Below are 21,716 nucleotides of genomic sequence, written 5' to 3' on the forward strand. Positions count from 1 at the left end.
GGCTTCAGAGTTGTAGTTAAATGTGACGTGGGTGTCAGAATGTCACATGTTTATCTTTTATACGAGTAAATAGTTCAGTAGTGGGGCATTTTTCATCATGTAACAGTTCAAATTTAAATCACCTTCTGAACTCCCCTTTAAGTTCAGATTTACAAACCTTGAGAGGCAAAGTGATGAAGCATAGATTGTGAGTGTGAATGCGTGTTTGTGCTGCATAATAACGACCCTGTAGGTTAGAATTATAGTGTCAGATTCCCTTTAAGTGAAAACAGTGGTAGATGAAGTATTTAGATCCTTTACTGAAGTAAAAGTAGCCAATAGCACATTGTAAAAGAAAACTCCATTACAAGTAAAGAAAGAAAGAAGAGGAATTTTCAGTTGTCAAATAAGTATCATTTACAAGACCTGTAATAGAGGTTACAGTGCAGAAAAATAAACTTTAAAAAAAACTATTAGTAGAAAAGTGTTAGATGTGAAGATAGGTGTCCACGTACTTTTTGCATGGCTTATGAATTGCAGTTAAGAGAAACATAATAGTCACTGTATTCTTTAGTCTTTAGCAGTTTAGTGTCCTTGTTTTGAGTTACAACCCTAAGTCTCAAGAAGCTCACCGTACGTGTTTGTGCTATATTCAGTCTTTCAGCATTAGAGATAATTTGTTTTCCATCCAGCTTCTCACAGCAGATGGAAAACGACTGATAAAGTGAGACCATTACAGTCTGCCGTTTCTCCAGTCAAAGAGAACAGACACAAGTTAGTTGGCACATTTTTAGTAAGCCTGTCAGATCTATGTGTCACAAAGAGATCCTCAGTCCCTGCGAAAGATTCAGTCCAACTAAAAAAAAAAGCAAAGCAACACATAACAAATCCTCCTTAGCTGCTATTTCTGTCATACATGTAATTATGCAACTCTGTATTTTTGAAATCGGCGAGATACTGAGGTTTTGATCATCGATGACGCAGATGCAAGGAACCTGTCACCGTGCACATGTTCCCTGCGCGTGCGCACACACACACACACACACACACACACACACACACACACACACACACACACACACACACACACACACACACACACACACACACACACACACACACACACACACACACACACACACACACACACACACACACACACACACACACACACACACACACACACAACCTCAATGTGACAGACTTTGTGCTGTTGCATCAAGTTTTTCTGGGCTCATGCGTTGTCACACAGCCGGTAGGCAGAGAGGCTGTTGTTGTGTCCCTGCTATTTCAGGTTCAAACCCCACCAGAGAAGATTCTGCCCAGTGTGAAACCTCCCCACAACTACCGGGAACAACATGGCAACACCTACCCAGAAGTCTCAGAATGCCGTGAAATGACAGACTGTCCCCTGAGGCTCCTCTGCATCCTGCAGGTTTGGACTTCAGTCATATAATCAAATATTTCCTTACAAGGAGATCCCCAACCAGACCTGAACTACCGCAAAAAAAACTCACAATGGAAAATATTAATGCAGAAGAAGAAGATGTGTTTTTTTATTACATGCATTCTTCTTGCACTGTGTTATATATTTTTTTACTTATGGCACATTTATTAAAAAAAAAAAAACTGAATCCTTCATGACACCAAATTCATATCATGACCAGACTGTATAAACAATCTTTTTACGGTTGGTTATTGTTTTGCACAGTAGTGATATCAGCAGCTCACAGCTAAACTGAGAGGCCAGCAGGTGGCAGAGCTGCGTCGTCTGCTGTACGTGATGTATCTGAATGAAGTCACATGGTAAAGTGATCAGTGCAGAGACATCAGTGCCATGTTAGGACTATGGTCCTGTTCCGTGCACATCACTGATCGGACCAATTATAACAACACCGACTTATCATCATACAGACAACCTCTAATGTAACCTTATTTCACATGAAATTATTATTATTATTTGAAATAACTGCTTCAAAAGTCTTTGTAACATTTTGGTGCATCCCTAATATGGAAGTGTGTAAAAAGATTTGATCTATGCATCAATGAAAATAAAATGATGTATAATTGAAATATCACAAGAGGTAAATATGCAGAGGGTTGACTGCAGCAGACAGCACACAGAAGCTCTTAATTATTATAGATATATTTCACTTAAACATGATCTGAAAATACAGCAAATTCACTATGACTGTGACCAAAACCACACACTTCACTGCAATATGAAAAGTACTTGATAGTACATATGGCAACACAACACAGACTTACTTTCTATTCATATCGCAGCCGGAGGACTGCTCCAACAAAATGTTGTTGTCTTGTGCAATAAAGATTATTCAATCCTATACTAAGCATGAGTCACAGCTTACAGGCTTTAGGAGGAGGCACTGATGGCTCTCTGGGAGGCGAGACTTCGACAGTGTAAGTAGACGGAGAGGGGATGGATGAAGGCGAGCAGGCTGAGCAGCGTCAGACCAATGTTCACCTGCAGACACATGAAGGGACAGAGGAGGAGACAGTGAGAGGAGAGTTCATAGAGGAAGATGGTGATGATAATAACAATACCTATATTAATAAAGCATTTTCAAAACAAAACAACAGTAAAAATCAATAAAAAGCAAGTCTAAGATAGTTATCTTTTGAATAGTGACTTATAAGAAGACAATGTGTCCACAACTGAGGGGCAGAAAACTCCAGTTACATTTAGTTTCAAGATTTGTCTGAGGAATGGCCACAGATGACCTACCAGAGGATCTCAGGTTGCATTCAGGCTCGTAGGAGGCCAGCATATTCTGCAGCTAATCCTCTACCAATTTTTAAAGTAATCATTCGAATTTAAAAACCCACTCTAGACAGACTAGGAGCCTATAAAGTGATTTTAAAACAGATGTGTTCTCTTCTGTTGGTTGTGGTTATGAGTCTGGTTAAGATGTTTTAAATCAGCTGAGGTTTATTGAGGTTTGGTTGTGTGAGGCATCTAATCAGGATGGAATCAATGCATGAATTACAGAATAAAGGGAGGAGAAGGTCCAGAGTAAAGTATACATTTGTGTCAGTTATTTATTGTGTACTCACATATAAAGGGTCTCCATCCAGAGGCCCGTTCACCAGGGCAGAGCAGGCATACTGCAGCAGAGAAAACACTGCAGACAGAGCCATAACCAGACCATACAGCTTCCCAAAGTGGTATCCTGGGAAACTAGTGATGACATGGCAAAGACAAGGAATTGGTGAGAAAGATGCACAGTGTAGAAAAGCAGAAATAACAGTTGACCCAGGTAGACAATATTACAATAAAGAAGTAAAGGGTACATAACATACAACATGCAATACAGAACAACACGATACAGTCAAATAACCAACAACAGATTAAATGTAGGTACAGCGAAACAAGGGAGTAACTATTGTGACTTTTCATGGAAATTAGAAATTACTTATAAGAATTCTACTACTTACTAGATATCGAAACTTTTGAAAGGGATACAAGTGAACGGGAACAATCGTTAGAAAGCCACAGAAGTCAGGTTTCAGGCAACACAGACCGTAAGCCTCTATGATAAAGCAGTATGGAGATATAAGATTTTATGTGACATGATAAATGGATTTATCAATATGGAATTATTCTACAAAGTTTCTGAGAAGACTTTGAAGTTGCTGGCTGTAAAAAAAGAAATTCTAAAAGGACCATGATTACACGGATGATACTATGGGAACAGCACATCGCTGAGTAAGTGTTTATCATGCAGCAATATGGACATATTAAATATTATGCAAACTATGTATTTTTGAATACACACATTTCGATGTATCCATTCTGTTGCCTAGCATGGGATTTCAATTAAAAGGTCTATCGCTATCATTACAGTAAATAAATAAGCTGAACTAAAAAAAGTGTTCTCTCTTGCACCTTACTATTATTTATGCGTATAAGTATGTGAAGTGTGTATTTATAAAAATGGGTCTCCGTGTGCTGCCTGCCTCAGGAACATACTTAAGTGTAAGCTGTGAGTGCTGCATGTATCACACGTGTGTGTTTGATACTCACGCCACACTGATGAAGGCTGCATTTCCACCATAGAGGAAGGAGCGGTTGATGACCTGCAGGATGAAGGTGAAGTACTGAAGCGGCAGGTTTGGGACGGAGGCACAAACTGAGAACACCACACACTGCAGCGCCGTCAGGAAGAGTGAAGGGACAGAGGCCTGCAGGTCTGCTTCCTGTTCACTCTGTCCTGCGAACAAGCACATGCATGCACACACACACACACACACACACACACACACACACACACACACACACACACACACACACACACACACACACACACACACACACACACACACACACACACACACACACACACACACACACACACACACAGGCAAGCTATGACATTTCCCATTGGCTTATTTTTAATTAATAGGTAATAATAACAGTGTGGATGTATCATGAGTTACTCTTTTTAAATGAACCATCACTAATTTAAAAACTGTTACTCCTCCGCTGCAATAATCAGGTCTTCAGATCCTGTGTTGAAAGTATTAATAACTTGTAAGTAAATGTTCCAGATGCAGATTCAAATAGTTGAATGGTGGAACGTTGGTGGCGTTTGATTGATTAAAGTGTGAGCAAAGGACATTTTGCAAGGGTAGGGCAAACATGAGCCCTAGATGTATGTAGAAGTTGTTCAAAAAATGGCTCATTACCGTTCTATAAAGCAATTCAATTCAATTCAATTCAATTTTATTTATAGTGCCAAATCATAACAAAAGTTATCTCAGGACACAATTCCCCCGTAGAGTACGGTGGCAACGAAAACCTTCCCTATAACAGGCAGGAACGTAGGACAGACCCAGCTCTGTGGAGGACGGACATCTGCACCAGCAAAAGATGCATCAACCATTCAGGAACCAGTCACTTATATAAGAGACTGGCTTCTTTTAGTAATTTGGCTTTTTCATTTAATATTTATTGACACTTTAAACATGTAAGAGCTCCACTGACATGCTGGGCCCCTGAGAGCACAGCCAGGACGCACTGATAGTCGTGGGTTCATTACTAGTCTTTATTAGTATTAGCATGTTACCTGCAGCCCGAGGTTTACCCTTGTGTCTGTCCATGATGAGGCCGTTCCAGGGAGCACACAGCACGCCACACAGCTGCGCTAAAGCAAAGGCATTGGTGTACTGGCTCACTGCAGGGACACATAAGCAAGGACAAGATACACAGAGAATGTAAGATTATTACTTTAAATACTCAGCTTCTAGCTCATATAATATCCTCTTAGTTGAAGCACAGGCTAACCGATTAATATCGATGGAATTTGTCTTGAAGAGAGAATATTAAAGGTTGTCCTATTCTTATAAATCATCTATGACCTAGTGATTTCATTGTTAGTGTGACTCCATCTATTTCTTAAAGATGCCAACTGAAGCCATAATGTCCAAGTATGTAGTTCACGTGTGCTACAGTAAAACTCTGTAGTTCATGTTCTCTGTTTCAACTGTTTACTGAAAGACGTCAACTAAAAATACTACATTTAAAATGGTAACAAAATATTTTTAACATACTACACAAGCCTAATAAGCACAGTGAAAGATGGTATAAGACTAGTGAGCTCTATAAGACGAGGGCTCCATAGCTTCAACAGTCACATATAAATGTGACGTGATCTTGCTCGTACATGTGCAGGAAGTGTGCCGTGCCTATGACACTCACACAGATTAAAGGAACAAGGCTTTAACTGTAAATCGTGCTTGGGGACGGTATGAATGCCAAGTGTGAGTGCGCCCTAAATTATCTAACAAGCAAAGGCAACATAAATACCCTTTAACCAATCAGAAGCCAGGACTGACTGTAGTCATTTTTGGTCCTAATAAAGCATATTGCAATAAAAATAAGGAGATGTTTATGTTAAGAGCGTCAATACAGCAAATTATAAATTATTTACAGCTACTTACTTACTTTACAGCTCTCTCTACTTATCTTTATTTGTATGTGTTTAGGCAAGGCAGGTTTGTTAACAATGCATACAGAAATGTATTTTGTCCCCAAACAATACATTGCTTTAAAAAAAACAGTAGTCATTTTGAAATGGAGTTTACCCAGTGAAGGCTCGTCTGCTGTCAGCCGCTGCAGTGTGGGGTTGAGGGTGCCAATGAAGAAGTAATGTCTGAGCTGCATCACCGCCAACCAAAGCAGGTGGCACAAAAAGAACCTGGACATCACACACTCTCTGAAACTCTTCTCTGAGAGAGACAAAGGGAGACCACAGAGAAGGATGTAGAGGAAAGGACAAAGATGAAGGGAAATGGGATTATTTGATTTTGCTATAATGTATTTATCTAGGATACAGTAAAGTGAACACACCTTGTTTCACAGGTGCGTCCTTGTTGAGGGGCATTTTCTCTGTTGTCATCTGTGTGTTACCATCAGCTGTTGTCTGCTCCAGACTCAGAGTCTTTGACTTACCACAGGTTATCCTGACAAAGGTCAAAGGTCACAGTGGGTCAGCCTCAGACTGAAGGCAATGTGGGAGTTCTTTGAGAATTATTTGAGAATTTTCACTGAAAAATATGTAGATTTTTGTAAAAGGAGCAGACTGCTTTGAATAGAGCTTTAACTAAGTAATGATCTCATTTAATCTTCCCAAATAAGCCAAGTCTGTAGCTGCATTTACATGTCATTTTAGAGACCTAATTTTACTTTAACTGTTTTTTAAATGTAAATTTTCTATCAGTTCTAAAATACTTGAAGCCGACAGATACATTCAGGCATTTTGTTCTTGCAAAAACAAGCCCTATTTTCACTTGAGATATCCCTGAAGCAGGTGTGAGGTGTTGATGTGTGGGTGTGGATTTGTACCCGTATGTGTAGTCATCTGGCAGCGGGTAAGGAATGAGGCCTCTGGGTAACAAGAAAAAAGTCCTGAGCAGGTGAAAGACGCTGCAGGCGGACAGGAAGAGGAAGGAGGAGCGAAAAGAAATACCAACATCGTGTAACAGCTGCAGGAGAAGACATCAAGATCAGGGTTGGAACATGAGATGGTAAAAATATAGAGAACAGAATATGAATGTTTCTCACCTTGATGACAAGGAAGAGTGCTGCAGAAGAGTCGGTGGCCCCGTTATAGAGAGTGATGATGGTGGAGCGACGTGAGCCGAACAGGTTTCCTACCTTTAGGAGACACATTTGAAGTGACTAAAACATAAAGTGTCTCCTTGCTGTGTTTTCTTCTTTCCTTTTTGCATCGACCTTTCTTTCATTTGATGTAAACAAACAAACAAAAAAAATCCTATGGTTTGAGCATGAGGATGTGGTTTTGGACTCACAGCTAAACCATTTAAACTTCACATTTTAGGATGTGTTTTCCTACAAGATCATGAGCTCAGTCTGACGAAAGAATTCAACAAAGGTTTGGTGAACACGAAGACGATGATCTGTCGCTTCCAAAAAAAGCCCCACTAGCTGTTTCTCAGTCTCAGCTTTCTATAACTTTTTTTTTATTTTTAGCAAAAATGCAAACATCATTTTGTTTAAGGATTTGCTGCTCATTTTGAGGTTTCAAACTCTTGCTTGGATCCACACAAAGGGAACAGTTTCCTATCAAAGGTGTGATCACCTACTCTTCAGTCATGTTGTTTTACAAAACATGCTGCATTGTCACAGTGGTTTCTCATCTGTAAAACCCCTGGAAATGTGAAGCAATCACACAAAAGTGCAATATGAAAAAACGTCCATGATGATTCTTTTGCTGTGCATCAGACTAAGACATCTCTGCCTTATGCTTTTATGGGGCCACCTGGTGGTGACTCGAGGACTGAATTGGGATTGGGATCGTGCACATCCTGACTTTTGTTTGGCAATAAACTGTCACAATTTCATTGAGTAATGAATTGAACATTTTTAGAAACCAATTGGCAGATTAATCAAATGAATAATGTTTTAAAAAATTTCTGATCTGAACGACTGCTTCAGTACCTGCATGTTTGTCAGTTGAAAGAAGTTATCACCTGCTGCCAGAAGGCAGAGAGCTGGGAACAGCAGGTAAGACAAAGCTGACAGGATAAGAAAGATTAGTATCCAGGTGTTAGACTCAATGTTACATCATTAGTATTTATTTAGTCAACGAGGATCCTGATGGAGCAGGGAAAAAAAGACAAATGTTTTTTCACCTGGAGTTGAGAAGGCCACCATCAAGGAACCTGTGGTGTAAATAAATCTGGTGGGAGAAAGAAATTCCAGCGTTTTCATGTCATGTTATTTTATTTCACAGTAATCAAGCACAAGGTTCTAAATAACAAATTTAACATGAATATAAATCAATACACGTTCATCAATTAAAGAGAAAACGGGGTGTTCGATACAATAACATCTCAGTTAATGGTTGTAACATGTGAAGGACACAAAGGCGGCAGGATGATATGAGAACATACAGGCAGGCAGGAATGGGTTCAGGTGACTTGAAAGTAAACATGAAATGCGACTGGGCAACGTTTCAACTATGACAAACTGACAGAGGAACAAGACATCCACCTGTGAACCAACTGTAATGCCACGCTGGTGTGTGATTTTTGCATTCTGAAGCAAAAGAGGTGTGAGGTGTAACACTCGAGCATTTACGTCTAATGTGTTGTCACGCCATGTTGGCTGTCCCTTTTACATGGATGTTTATTTCGGCACTGTGACCGCCTCTGCTGCCAGTTTAACCACAAAACAGCTCTGTCTCCACTTCCGTTGTCCGTACCTGCAGTCAAGCCTGTTTTTCACAGCCCTCCATCTTGTCACGTTCAAGGTCACTATGTGTGTGTGCACGTGTTGTGCCAAAAGATTCTCTTATTGCAATATGTTTAATAATTTATATATATAATTTATATACATATAAATTTACATACATGCATGGACAGAGATGTCAGAGAAACTACTACTACTAAAGAACAGAACAATCACTTCACCCTTATACAGTGCATTTTCCCCCATCATACAGAATCCTGTGTAATCAATGTTATGATGTAATGTAATGTTATGTGTAAGCCTTAATTGTTGGAGACAGGAATATATATATATTAAGTAAGTTCTATTATTCATCAAAGTTGAGAAGTTTTTCTTCAACAGACAGATTGTGACAGGACCAGTCAGTGACGTAGATCATGCAAATATGCTTTCAGTCCTCTACAAGTCCTCTTTTTTTTTGGTAGTGTTTCAAGCCTTTTATTTTATAGGACAGACAGGAAATAAGGTGAGAGAGAGAGGGGGAGACATGCAGCAAGGGGCCGCAGGTCAGAGTCGAACCCGCAGCTGACTCCCTCAAGGGGCTTAAGCCTCTTTACTTAGGGCGACTGCTCTAACCACTGTGCCACCGGCCACCCCTACAATCACTGTTTTGATGAGAGGTTATTTGGAGAATATTTTAAATTAAATGGCATTTTACTGTTAAGTAATTAAGCTGTTGTTGCACTCACATTCCAACGAGCCGAGCCACTGTAGTACCAAACCGGTCAAAGAGAAAACCATTGGGCAGCGTCGCAAAAGTGAACGTAGAGGCGGCAATTGTGAAAATAAGCGAGAACTGTTCATCCTGTCCACTGCAATCTATACACACATACAATAGAGAAAAGAGAAAACCAAGGTTGAGAACGCTGTGGTTGGGTAATGAAGGTTAAAGAGGCCTGCATAGAGTTGTAATTGATTATTTGAGATGTAAACAAATGCAACTCTATATGCAGGCCTCTTTTACCTTTATTACCACCTGTTTTGCCACCAGTGACAATGACACAGATGGCGAAGGGTTCAAAGTAGTGTAAGTGAGGACATCAAACTGACCGAGGCGGTGCGTTGCATTGACTCCTGTGGTGTTGACGCACAGAGAGCTGAAGTAACCCTCTGCTTTCAGGACAAAAACAAGCGAAGCCCATCCGAACAAGGCTCCTGCAAAAACCAGACACTCCAACAGACCCGTAGCAAGGGTGAGGCAGCGTCGCACCATCGAGCTGTTCACACATCCTGGCATGGTCTAACACACAAACACACACACACACACACACACACACACACACACACACACACACACACACACACACACACACATACTATTAAGTCACTGCACACAAAGGAAATTGAAAAAATAAATACTATTCTGATACATTTAAAGAAAACTGGACCGTTTTGAAACTTTAAAGCAATGACATAACAAGAACCCAACCTGCATGACACATCAATAGCATCTAAGTGGAAGATGTTAAAGTTGCACAAAAAGACGTGAGTTAAAATATGTAGGCACAAAATGTACTGCTTGAGTCCAGGCGGTCAGTTGTCTTCCAAAAAAATGTGGACTGGATAAATTTAGACCTTAGATAACAGAAATAACTTACCTTTGTCAAAGTACTGGTAGGTCATAAAACTCTCAATTTTAACAACAAAATGAATCAATAAAAATGGGAACACTTGACTTTTTAACATAGTAACCTTCTTTGAATCCACAAAAATTGCACAGTTGTCAAGTTGTAATATTCTCCAGGATACTACTCACTAGTACTCACAGTTCAGCCTCTGTGGATGTCCCCAATCTTCTCACAAACCACACCTCTCTTGCCCCACTCTCTTTCTTTATATAGGCCAGCTCTTCCTTCCTCTTCCTCAACAGGTCCCTCCCTCTCATCCCTCTCCTATGTTTTGCTCTTTCTCTATCAATCTCTTGTGATGGTGGAGGCTGCAGAAAATTGATGCTACAAACAACAGTGAAGCTGCCACTGAAGCTGTGAGACACGCTCCAGATGTGGATGCTGAGTGCTGGCTACACTGGTTTGGCAAGGGGGTCATGTGACCGGTCAAGACAGATGGCCGTCCTCCATAGAGTTGGGTCTGTTCAACATTCCTCCCTGTTTGCACACGATTGCGGGATAAATACTGTATATAGATATTATTATTATTATTGTTATTATTATTAAAGATAGTGTGACTTGTTGCTGCTCATGGAGGTATTGTTGGGTCTCTGTAAATCATGAATACGTTATAGAGTGTGGTCTAGACCTACTCTATATGGAAAGTGTCTTGAGATGACTTTTGTTATGATTTGGCACTAGAAATAAAATTGAATTGAATTGAATTGACTCACTAGAAAAAGAGAAGCTCTGCGTGTTATTGGGTCTATATGTAAAAAGCAGGCCTCATCGCTGCTTGATAGAATGAAAGAAAGGATGCAGCACCTCATGATTTCCCATGAAGAAAGTGAGTGAAATTGACATGACACAACATGAAGTCGAAGTCCCAAGTAGCCACTGACACAGGTCACTGACAATATTTCAAGTACATGTAGGTTAACTTATAACTTAGTTAGTACTCTGCCAGCTGGTGCCATCTTGGCTCTTTATGTACTGCCATCTGACACAAAGCCAATACATACACACAGTGGCACTTTGTGTATCAGACAGACACAAAATTGCATCAGATAAATATGAATACAGTCATAATAATGACCATATCAAACAACACATTCACATTCACACCTACATCAGATTTCCTCTAAAAACTGAACTGTTAGATCTTTGACAAACACTTGACCACATCACACTAGCTCTGGCTACCTACCTGCCAGCTTTTAGATTTGACTTTAAGATTGGGATTCTTTTCTCGTGAGGGGGAAGGACAGCAACATAAAGCCAGTTATTTATTTTGATAAAGACTTTAAAGTGATTCTACAAACGAGCTCAGACTAACTAAAAAGGATGAAAGGGCCTGTGTGTGCTGTTTAAAACAGACAAGAAACAAATGTAACCAAATGAGGCTCCTTAAAATAATTCAATTAACTACAGAAACAAAAATAGAAATAAAACCTCATCAACTAATTAAACCAATTTTAAAATCAAACAAACTTTGTAACTGTGTTTTAAAAGGTGCTATATGAATGATTCCAACTATCGCTTGTACATTACAAACCAAGTTACAATAGAGCCATTCAAGAGTTGTGAAAAAGTCCAAAAAGCACTCCAGCAGCCATATATATAGGTCTGTCATGTCTTTGGGTTTTTGTCTTGTGCATAACCTGGTTGGAGCATTCTTGTTTAATTAATCATTTTGTTCACTTTGCTTTTTGTTTTTTCCTCCTGGACGGAGCGTCTTTATTTTGTACTTTGTTCTGTGCCACATTTCTGTCAAGTTAATAAATTCAGTGTTGATCCGCGAACCTCCGCATCTGAGTCCTCATTCCTGCCTGGGCCTGACAGTGTGTGTGTGTGTGTGTTTGTGACATAACCATAGTTATAGCTTATGCAAGTAAATACTGTTGATTACAATAGTTGAAAACTGAAACATTTAGTAAGATTATAAAAATAATAATGAACAATTACAATTAATTATATCATACTTTATATCATATTTGAAGTTACATTTCAGCGACATTATAACCACTTTAGTCTTGGCACTTCAGAAAAATACACAGTAAATCTTAAACACAATCTTAAACAATCTTAAACACTGTGTCCCTTTATAATTTTTTACATATCTTTACTGAACACATGATATGTATCAATTGATCTGAAATCTGGGGAATGTACTGTGACTGTACCTGAAAACACAGCAATGTCAAAAGTATTTGATGATACATATTGTTATACAACACAACCATATAACAAGCAAACCAAATAGGCAACATTGTCAGTGGTGATGTTGTAGAAAGGAACATTTTAAGTGAAGTTTCATATGACAGGCTTTAGGAGGAGGCACTGATGGCTCTCTGGGAGGCGAGACTTCGACAGTGTAAGAAGACGGAGAGGGGATGGATGAACGCGAGCAGGCTGAGCAGCGTCACACCGATGTTCACCTGCAGACACATGAAGGGACAGAGGAGAAGACAGTAAGAGGAGAGTTTTTAATAAACTATGTGGTAACAGCTTCCGTGTACTCACATATAAAGGGTCTCCATCCAGAGGTCCATTTACAAGGGCAAAGCAAGCAAACTGCAGCAGAGAAAACACTGAAGACAGAGCCATGACCAGACCATACAGCTTCCCAAAGTGGCATGACGGGAAACTACACACACAACATGTCGACATAGCAAAGAGAAGAAAGTGGTGGAAAAAAGGTAGAGCATAGAAATGATGAAATCACATTATTGTTAAGCATTTAAAACATTCCTCCTTAAATTCCTTTACTTTAACCCACCCTGTATATAAACATAAAGCAGCTTCCTTGCTGCTTTACATACACCCATTCAAGGTGTAAGACGAAACTTTTTTGTGTGTTTCAGGGCCACCTTGACATGAAAGTATGCGTCCTTTAAGTCGACGGTGGCAAACCAATCGCCCGGGTGAACCAGTTTCAGTAACCACTTGATTGTTAGCATGTGGAACATTTGCAAGCAGTGCAATGATTTATGATGCAATATTCCAAAGCACTCGCTGAGGGGTTCCTGAGATATTGCCTTCACAAGAATGGGTTGGATGGAAGGACGGACAGGTGGATCGATGAACCGATGGACCGATGGAGCGATGGACAGATGGACCGATGGACAGATGGGCCGATGGATCGATGGATCGATGGATCGATGGATCGATGGATCGATGGATCGATGGATGGTGCTGCATGTATCCACGTGTGTATGTTTCATACTCACGCCACACTGATGAAGGCTGCATTTCCACCATAGAGGAAGGAGCGGTTGATGACCTGCAGGACGAAGGTGAAGTACTGAAGCGGCAGGTTTGGGACGGAGGCACAAATTGAGAATACCACACACTGCAGCGCCGTCAGGAAGAGTGAAAGGACAGAGGCCTGCAGGTCTGCTTCCTGTTCACTCTGTCCTGTGAACAAGCACACAGCAGAGGAAGGCCATGGTCATGGAGGAGGTGGTGCAAGAGTGCTTCATTATCAAGGCATTATGCCAGGGCCAGCAAGGAGCATGGACACAATGGGTGGCCACCACAACTTTACAACATATGACATCCTTCCATGGCCCCGAAACCTGTCCCGGTAGTTTGGAAGACAAGACAAGTGCACATGCTGGCAGGCGTAAAATAGCGTCCCTTTGCTGCAAAACCCTCTCTCTCTCCCATTTTCACAACACACACACACACACACACACACACACACACACACACACACACACACACACACACAATATATACGTCCTCTAGCCTCCCAGCCTGGGTGGGTTTTAAGGCAATACTGTAACAGTAGAAAGGCAAATGTTTTTTGTTCTCCCAGCTTGTGGCCAGAGCGATTAACACTCTCTTAAAGATAGTCTTAGCTCGTATTGGCACTGCAGTGGAATTTAATAATTAGAGTAGGTTAACAGTAGGTCTGCCATAGGTGTGGCCCATTGGCTTCAATACTATTCCATTATTAGTATTAGCATGTTACCTGCCGCACGAGGTTTACCCTTGTGTCTGTCCATGATGAGGCCGTTCCAGGGAGCACACAGCACGCCACACAGCTGCGTTATAGCAAAGGCATTGGTGTACTGGCTCACTGCAGGGACACAAAAGCAAGGACAAGGTGGTTAGATCCAAAAAACTCACAACAACAGTTCAAAAAATCTGCCAGAATATGAGATAACCGTGCTTCCTATTCTCTACAACAGCTCTTAACTGGTATAATATTACATCCGTCACTTCCTCATTGTGAAGGGGAATGATAAAAGTCGGCCTACATATTTGCTTCATAAGACAGTGAATGATGTAGTGTTTGTGTTAGTTTACTCAGTGAAGGCTCTCCCGCTGTCAGCCGCTGCAGCGTGGGGTTGAGGGTGCCGATGAAGAGGTAATGTCTGAGCTGCATCACCGACAACCAAAGCAGGTGCCACAAAAAGAACCTGGACATCACACACTCTCTGAAACTCTTCTCTGAGAGAGACGAAGAGAGTGCACAGAGAAGGATGTAGAGGAAAGGCCAAAGATGAAGAGAAATGGGATGTATGATTACTTTATTCTGTTAGATCTCATTTTTTTGTAAATCTATGCTACTGTAAAGTGAACAAACCTTGTTCCACAGGGACGTCCTCAACTTCCTCTGTCGTCATTTGTATGTTACCGTTCGCTGTTATGTTCTCTAAGCTCGGAGTCTTTGATTTACAACAGGTTATCCTGACAAAGGTAAAAGGTCACAGTGGGTCAGCCACAGACTGAAGGCATTGCAGGAGTTCTTTAAGAAGTATTTACCTAAATGAGGTTTTCAAGTCAGGATATGGAGGATTTTTTCCAAGCAATGTGGCACAGTGATGTGATAAAATACTGTAAGGTGTTTGATCAACCTGTACGTCCATCCTCATTCAGCCGGACAAAACCGAGAAGTTTGTGGTTCAAGTGGTCACCTTGGACATTGAGGTGGGGGTGGTCCTCTAACAACTTTCCCCCGGAGAATACTGAAGTACACTTTTTTGCCTTTCTGCTTCACTCTCTCTCCACTGCTGAAGAAAACTATGACGTGAACTCCTGGCAGTGACGCTTGCTTTGGAGGAGTTGCACCATTGGTACAAATGATCTGAGCTGCCCTGTCTCAATATTGTTAAGCATTTGCACGGACCAAAAAAACTTACCTACCTATCTGTGTCCAGCCTGAAAGTGGTCTCATCAGTCCTCTGCTTCCTCCCCCCTCGATCCGGCTCTTTGCATTATAGACCACCTCTCTCTCTCTCTCTCTCTCTCTCTCTCTCTCTCTCTCTCTCTCTCTCTCTCTCTCTCTCTCTCTCTCTCTCTCTCTCTCTCTCTCTCTCTCTCTCTCTCTCTCTCTCTCTCTCTCTCTCTCTCTCTCTCTGCACACCTGTGGACTGAGTTGTACTACACTGAACAGAAAGTGGCCTGTAATAGTCCTACCAAGTAATCCAAGTCTGATAAAAACCTGAAACCTTTACATTCATGCATTACTGTTTTTTAAATTCAATTTAATTTTCTATCATTATCATCTTTGAAAAAAAAGAAAAGAAAAACAAAACCTCTGTGAGGTGGTGTTGTGTTTTTGTGTTTTTCTCAGGGACTTTATACCCGTATGTGTAGTGATCAGGCAGCGGGTAGGGAATTTGGTCTCTTGGCAGCAGGAAGAAAGTCCTGAGCAGGTGAATGATGCTGCAGGCGGACAGGAAGAGGAAGGACGGGAGGAGAGGGACACCAGCCTCAAATAAGAGCTGCAGGAGGACATTAAGATCATTGTTACGTGAGTTGGTTTAAATATACTTCATGACATCAGTGTATGAATGTTTCTCACCTTGATGACAAGGAAGAGTGCTGAGGAAGAGTCGACGGCCCCGCTGTAGAGATTTATGACAGTGGAGCGATGTGAGCCGAACAGGTTTCCAACCTTTTTGAGAGAATTTGCATTGATTAAAACAAATTAAATGTAAATTTTGTTCTGTTGCCTGTTTGAACATGAACCAACAACAACCAGTTTTCTCAGTCTCAGCATTCTTCACAACAAAAATGGGTCATAGGACAACTTCGACAACGATCTCTTTTTTTTCTCATCTGCCTTAAAATTAAATTCTGGCGTAAAATCATCCCATGGTCTTTTGTGGAATTTGCACACATCAAATAGGCCATTGAGACAGTTTCGTTTATAAACTATTAACTGAGAAATCCAGGAGAGCTGCTAACAGTCGGACGTGGCTAGCACCGATTAGCTCGAGGCATTACAGTGAAGGCATTAAAGCAGCTTTTTTAACCGCTAATACTGCTCAAAATAACACAAAACCTCTCCAGTAGCATGATAAGAGTCCCTACACATTAACCAAAGCATCACTGGGACTTTTGGAGTGCATTTGGTAATCGTCTTGAATGGACTTTACTACGAGAGGAGCTGGTATGGGGCCAGTAGGTAAGTCTTTTACAACACTCTTTTAATAAACTCCGGGCTCTCTAACTACGTTGTTGGTGCTTTCTTTTATGTGTAAATACTCTTATCATGCTACTGCAGAGGTTTGGTATTATTTTGAGCCGTATTAGTGGTTAAAATGCCTTAATTTGAATGCCTTCACCGTACTGCCCCGAGCTAATCAGTGTTAGCCACCTCCAGCTGATAGCAACTGTTGGCGACTCTCCGGGATTTCACTTTTATAGTTGTTACACGAAAAAACTGTCTCGATTGCTTTTTTAATATATGAAGCATCAAAAAAATCCATGGGATGATTTTACGCCGGAATTTCACTTTAAGGTGATACTTCACAGACACACATTGGGCAGCTAGAGCACACATGCAGGATCCAGAAATGGCAAAAGAAAGAAAGAAAAGTTTGTATGGTTTATTTTGTTACATAAAATGATATTCAAAGCGTGAAATTTTCCCCTTGCAGTAATTTGCCGCAAGGAAATATCCACTGTTCAATCCACAGATTCTGAAAAATAAGAGTTAGTTGTTATATAGATTAGACAATCAAAAACTATAAAGTTTATCAGCAAACAGCTTCTCCAGTTTGGAGATTTGCTTCTTTTCTCTTTTTTTAAATCAAGGTAAATTGAATATTTTAGGGTGTTTCTGGCTGTTAGTTGGATAAAAAAAATGTAATATGTCAGGTTCACAGCTTTCAATTGAATAATCAAGAAATAATCGGCAGATTGATCAAAACTAACAATAATATTTGTTCCACCTGGAGGTTGGTCAGGAAAAAGAAGCTGCCTCCTGCTGCCAAAAGGGAGAGAGCTGGGAACATCAGGTTGGACAAAGCTGATGGGAAAAGAAACATGAGAATCCACAGCTGTTAGACTCACTATCACTTCTTCTCGGCATTTCTTTAGACAATGAGGATCCTGAGAGAGCACAAAACAAAAAGAAATAAATTGTTTTTTCACCTGTAGTAGTGAAGGCGACCATCAAAGTACCCGTGGTGTAGAGCAGTCTGCTGGGAAAAAGAGCCCCAGCGTTTTCATGTCATGTGATTGTACTTTATTCAGTTGTACTGTCACTTAACTCAGTAAGTAATGCTGCTATACTACACTGTCACTTTATATCACCACTACATCACTTTATTTATTTATTAATGGTTTACTGTAACTATCTGCTGATATACTTACTGTGCTTTAGGACATGCTGCTACATTTCACTGTGGTTTACTGTAACTGACTTAAGTACGAAATGCTGCTACACTCTACTGTGCCATACTGTCACTTAGTTCTGTAGGACATGCTGCCACATTTTTAACATTTTTAACACTTATAACTTATCGCTCCTTCTCACTTATTTAGTTTGTACTTATTTTATTTCAATCTGCTGCTAAACTGCACGCTGCGTATTGTTGTATATTGTATATACCTACGCTTAACCACGACGTCTGTTGCACTCTGTCACACTTGGTTCATTGCTTGATTTATCTGACGTTAGCTTTATTTTGATTTGATTTATGTTTATGCTTATTGTTACTCTGATCCTTTTCCGCCTTTGTATCGAAACTGTTGCACAATAATTTCCCTCGGGATAAATAAAGCTTCTTGAATCTTGAATCTTGAATCTTGAATCAGCTCAAGAGCAAAATGAACATGAATCAATACCTTTTCAACAATTGAACGAAAGTGACATTCAAATAAAAAAATTCTGTGTAAACACAATCAAATGCAGGTTCTTCTGCTGCTGTTTGGAGAACACATATCTATATCTTGAGTTGACAGGTCCCTCGTCTACAAATCCTACATTAAATCAATTTCAGCATTTTCCCTTATTCGTTGGTATGGGAGTCTAAATATCAAATTCAAGAACATAGACCGGTTAAGATAGTAAAGACAAGCAGCAAAATTATAGGTGTTGAGCAGAGTAGCGTGTCTGTATAGTGATCCTAGACTCTGGGGAGCTCATTGTGTGTTGCAAAAACAAATGAACATGTTTTCTTGATTTTGATGATTAATTATTTTCCATTTAATAGGTTATGTGTCATATCATAGCACACCATGATCAGTTCTAGGTTGACAGTAAACGGCAATAAACTGCAAGCTTACACACCTCTGCAACATTTCGCCCCTCCCTCTCCCAAGACAAATCGTTATCCATCAATGGTCACGTCCCAAAATCGACTACTGCAACGCCTTCCTCACTGGCTGGCACCACCAATAAACCTCTTCATCACCTTCAATGCATTCAGAACTCTGCAGCCCGGATCATCACCGGCACCACATCACATCCATCTTTACCATAAAAATGAAAAGATCTTACTGCTGACCTTCAAAGCCCTACACCACCTTCCTCCCAAATACCTCTCTGACCTGCTTCTACCATACACTCCTACGTTTCCGCCTCAGCTGAAATTTTAACTGTCCCCACTTCAGACTCAGCACCATGGACGCCAGAGCCTTCAGCTGCTCTGCCCCGCGTCTCCGGAACACTCTCACATCCATCACCTAGTCTGTAACTCAAAACAAACCTGTTTAGATTAGCATACCCGCCATAACTTCCACCATGTTCAGCCTGATTTTAATTAAATGCTTTGTGTATTTTTTGTTTATAAACAACTTTTAATATTGATCCAAAGTGTCCTTGAGTGTCCAGAAAGGCGCCAGCAAATAAAATGCATTATTATTATTTCTTATTTACTCCAGACACATGTTAAAGTATTTAAAACTACTCTGCTATGATTAATATTCTTGTTTAAACTGATTTTCCAGGCAAACCGCCATAGGCCTACATGTTTGAGTCAGCTTCAGACAGATGGCGGCAGAGCAGCGGAACCCCTTGGGTGCAACTTGTGGAGTCCCGCAGGTGGATGGACGGACACGGAGCCCGAACTGCCTGCACGTAGAGCAAACGTTAGCGATCTGCAAATGAGTTATACAACTGTAGTTTGGGCATCAAGAACCCTGCGTCAGTCAGACCAAGACTCAGATAAGAAATAGTTGTGCACTAAAGGTGACTAACAGACGTATAAGAATGGTGAGTGTAGTTAGCATCTTTTATTAGCTTCTGTTGTTTGTTAGCTTTTTAGCTTGTAATTCTCAGTGTCTGACAGCTATGATGGCAGTGTGTTTTCTCTCTGTACTGACAGTCCGCTCTGCAGTGGAGGTTTCAGATTTATTTATTGGTGTTGTGTCAAAGTTGTTCTCCCATCGAATAGTGTTTTCATTCGATTGGTTTATAATTGAGTGATGTACCAATTAAAGTTTGCTCTTTTCAATTTCAAATTTCAGACAAGTGTCGATGACGTGAACTGTTGTGCGGGCGACAGCCGGGAGTTTTAAATGCAGGAAACAGCTGATCACAGGAACAAGAGACAACAAATCATCACCTTGTCATCACATCAACCGAATATGGACCTTCAAGATGAGAAATTGGAAAGCCTGTGAAATCCGAGAGGTGCTGACCCTCACGACAGGGAAAATTGTAAATTCTCAAATCACGGGGACAGTGAAAGATGGGATTTCTTACTAAAAGGTGGCCGAGGAACTTTGCTGACGGGGCTTTGGTCGGGAGAAGAAACAAGTGATCAGCAAATTAAAGAACTTGAGAAAAACGTGTAACAAGGTCAGTGACTACAATAACAGGATCGCTTCACGTCACATCGAATGTTTACGCCTATCCCAGAAAGCTGGCTTTCTAAGTGGAGGGGGACTTTAAGAAAGTAAACACTGCTCAATAATCCTAGAAATGAACAACCTCTTGTTGTTCTTTACCAGTCAATGTTTGTGTTTCACTCCTCTTAAACAACGTAGTCAAGGGACTCTAGGCTTTTAGTCATCTCCAGAGTCACTGTTTTGACTACAAATAACTGAAAATTTTAATCCATTGACATTTTACTGTTAAGTAATTAAGCTGTTGTTGCACTCACATTCCAACGAGCCGAGCCACTGTAGTACCAAACCGGTCAAAGAGGAAACCATTGGGCAGCGTCACAAAAATGAACACAAAGGAGGCGATGGTGAAAACAAGCGAGAACTGTTCATCCTGTCCACTGCAATCTGTACACACATACGATAGAGAAAAGAGAAAACCAAGGTTGAGAACGCTGTGGTTGGGTAATGAAGGTTAAAGAGGCCTGCATAGAGTTGTTATTGATTATTTGAGATGTAAACAAATGCAACTCTATATGCAGGCCTCTTTTACCTTTATTACCACCTGTTTTGCCACCAGTGACAATGACACAGATGGCGAAGGGTTCAAAGTAGTGTAAGTGAGGACATCAAACTGACCGAGGCGGTGCGTTGCATTGACTCCTGTGGTGTTGACGCACAGAGAGCTGAAGTAACCCTCTGCTTTCAGGACAAAAACAAGCGAAGCCCATCCGAACACGACTCCGGCGAAACACAGACACTCCAACAGACCCGTAGCAAAGGTGAGGCAGCGTCGCACCATCGAGCTGTTCACACATCCTGGCATGGTCTAACACACACACTATCACACAGATGGGTTAAGTCACTGCACCTGCAAACAAAGGAATAAAAAAAATGTAATCCTGATACATTTAGAGAGGACTACATGTTGACAATTTGGCACGTTTATATGAAAAAGAACCCAACCTGCACCAATAGCACTTAAGTGGAAAATGTAAGTTGCACAAAAAATTCAGACTTTGGATAACAAAGAAGACTTTGATGAGGTCATAAACTCCAATTTTAACAATAACAACAACAACAACAACAACAACAACAACAACAAAATAGTTAACATGTGGAAAACATGACATTTCAACTAAGGAACCTCTTGTGAAGCCCTAAAAAATATTATTTAAAAAAACTATTATAATATTCTCCAGCATACTAGTCTCTAGTACTCACAGTTCAGCCTCTATGGGTGTCCCCCAATGTTCTCACAAACCACACCTCTCCGCTCTTGCCCC

General features: G+C 40.7%; 2 protein-coding genes across 2 annotated transcripts; both read right to left on the reverse strand.

Annotated features, from left to right (window-relative positions):
* Window positions 1–2,353: 2,353 nt before the first annotated feature.
* On the reverse strand, window positions 2,354–9,989 carry LOC310948282 (equilibrative nucleobase transporter 1-like; the record flags this gene model as incomplete). The annotated part of the gene is made up of 12 exons (XM_083915352.1): window positions 2,354–2,464; window positions 3,055–3,178; window positions 4,025–4,211; window positions 5,067–5,174; window positions 6,085–6,228; window positions 6,350–6,462; window positions 6,845–6,984; window positions 7,064–7,156; window positions 7,961–8,037; window positions 8,155–8,201; window positions 9,442–9,571; window positions 9,803–9,989. 12 exons carry the CDS (start codon window positions 9,987–9,989, stop codon window positions 2,354–2,356), a joined length of 1,461 nt encoding a protein of 486 aa, XP_083771478.1.
* A 2,697-nt stretch (window positions 9,990–12,686) lies between these two features.
* LOC310948284 (equilibrative nucleobase transporter 1-like) lies at window positions 12,687–21,256 on the reverse strand (the record flags this gene model as incomplete). The annotated part of the gene is made up of 12 exons (XM_083915354.1): window positions 12,687–12,797; window positions 12,883–13,006; window positions 13,590–13,776; window positions 14,336–14,443; window positions 14,674–14,817; window positions 14,954–15,057; window positions 15,955–16,094; window positions 16,175–16,267; window positions 17,550–17,626; window positions 17,752–17,798; window positions 20,709–20,838; window positions 21,070–21,256. 12 exons carry the CDS (start codon window positions 21,254–21,256, stop codon window positions 12,687–12,689), a joined length of 1,452 nt encoding a protein of 483 aa, XP_083771480.1.
* Between the last annotated feature and the right edge of the window lie 460 nt (window positions 21,257–21,716).

Source organism: Echiichthys vipera, assembly GCF_963691815.1.
Source record: "Echiichthys vipera genome assembly, chromosome: 6".
NCBI classification, from domain to species: Eukaryota; Metazoa; Chordata; class Actinopteri; order Perciformes; family Trachinidae; genus Echiichthys; species Echiichthys vipera.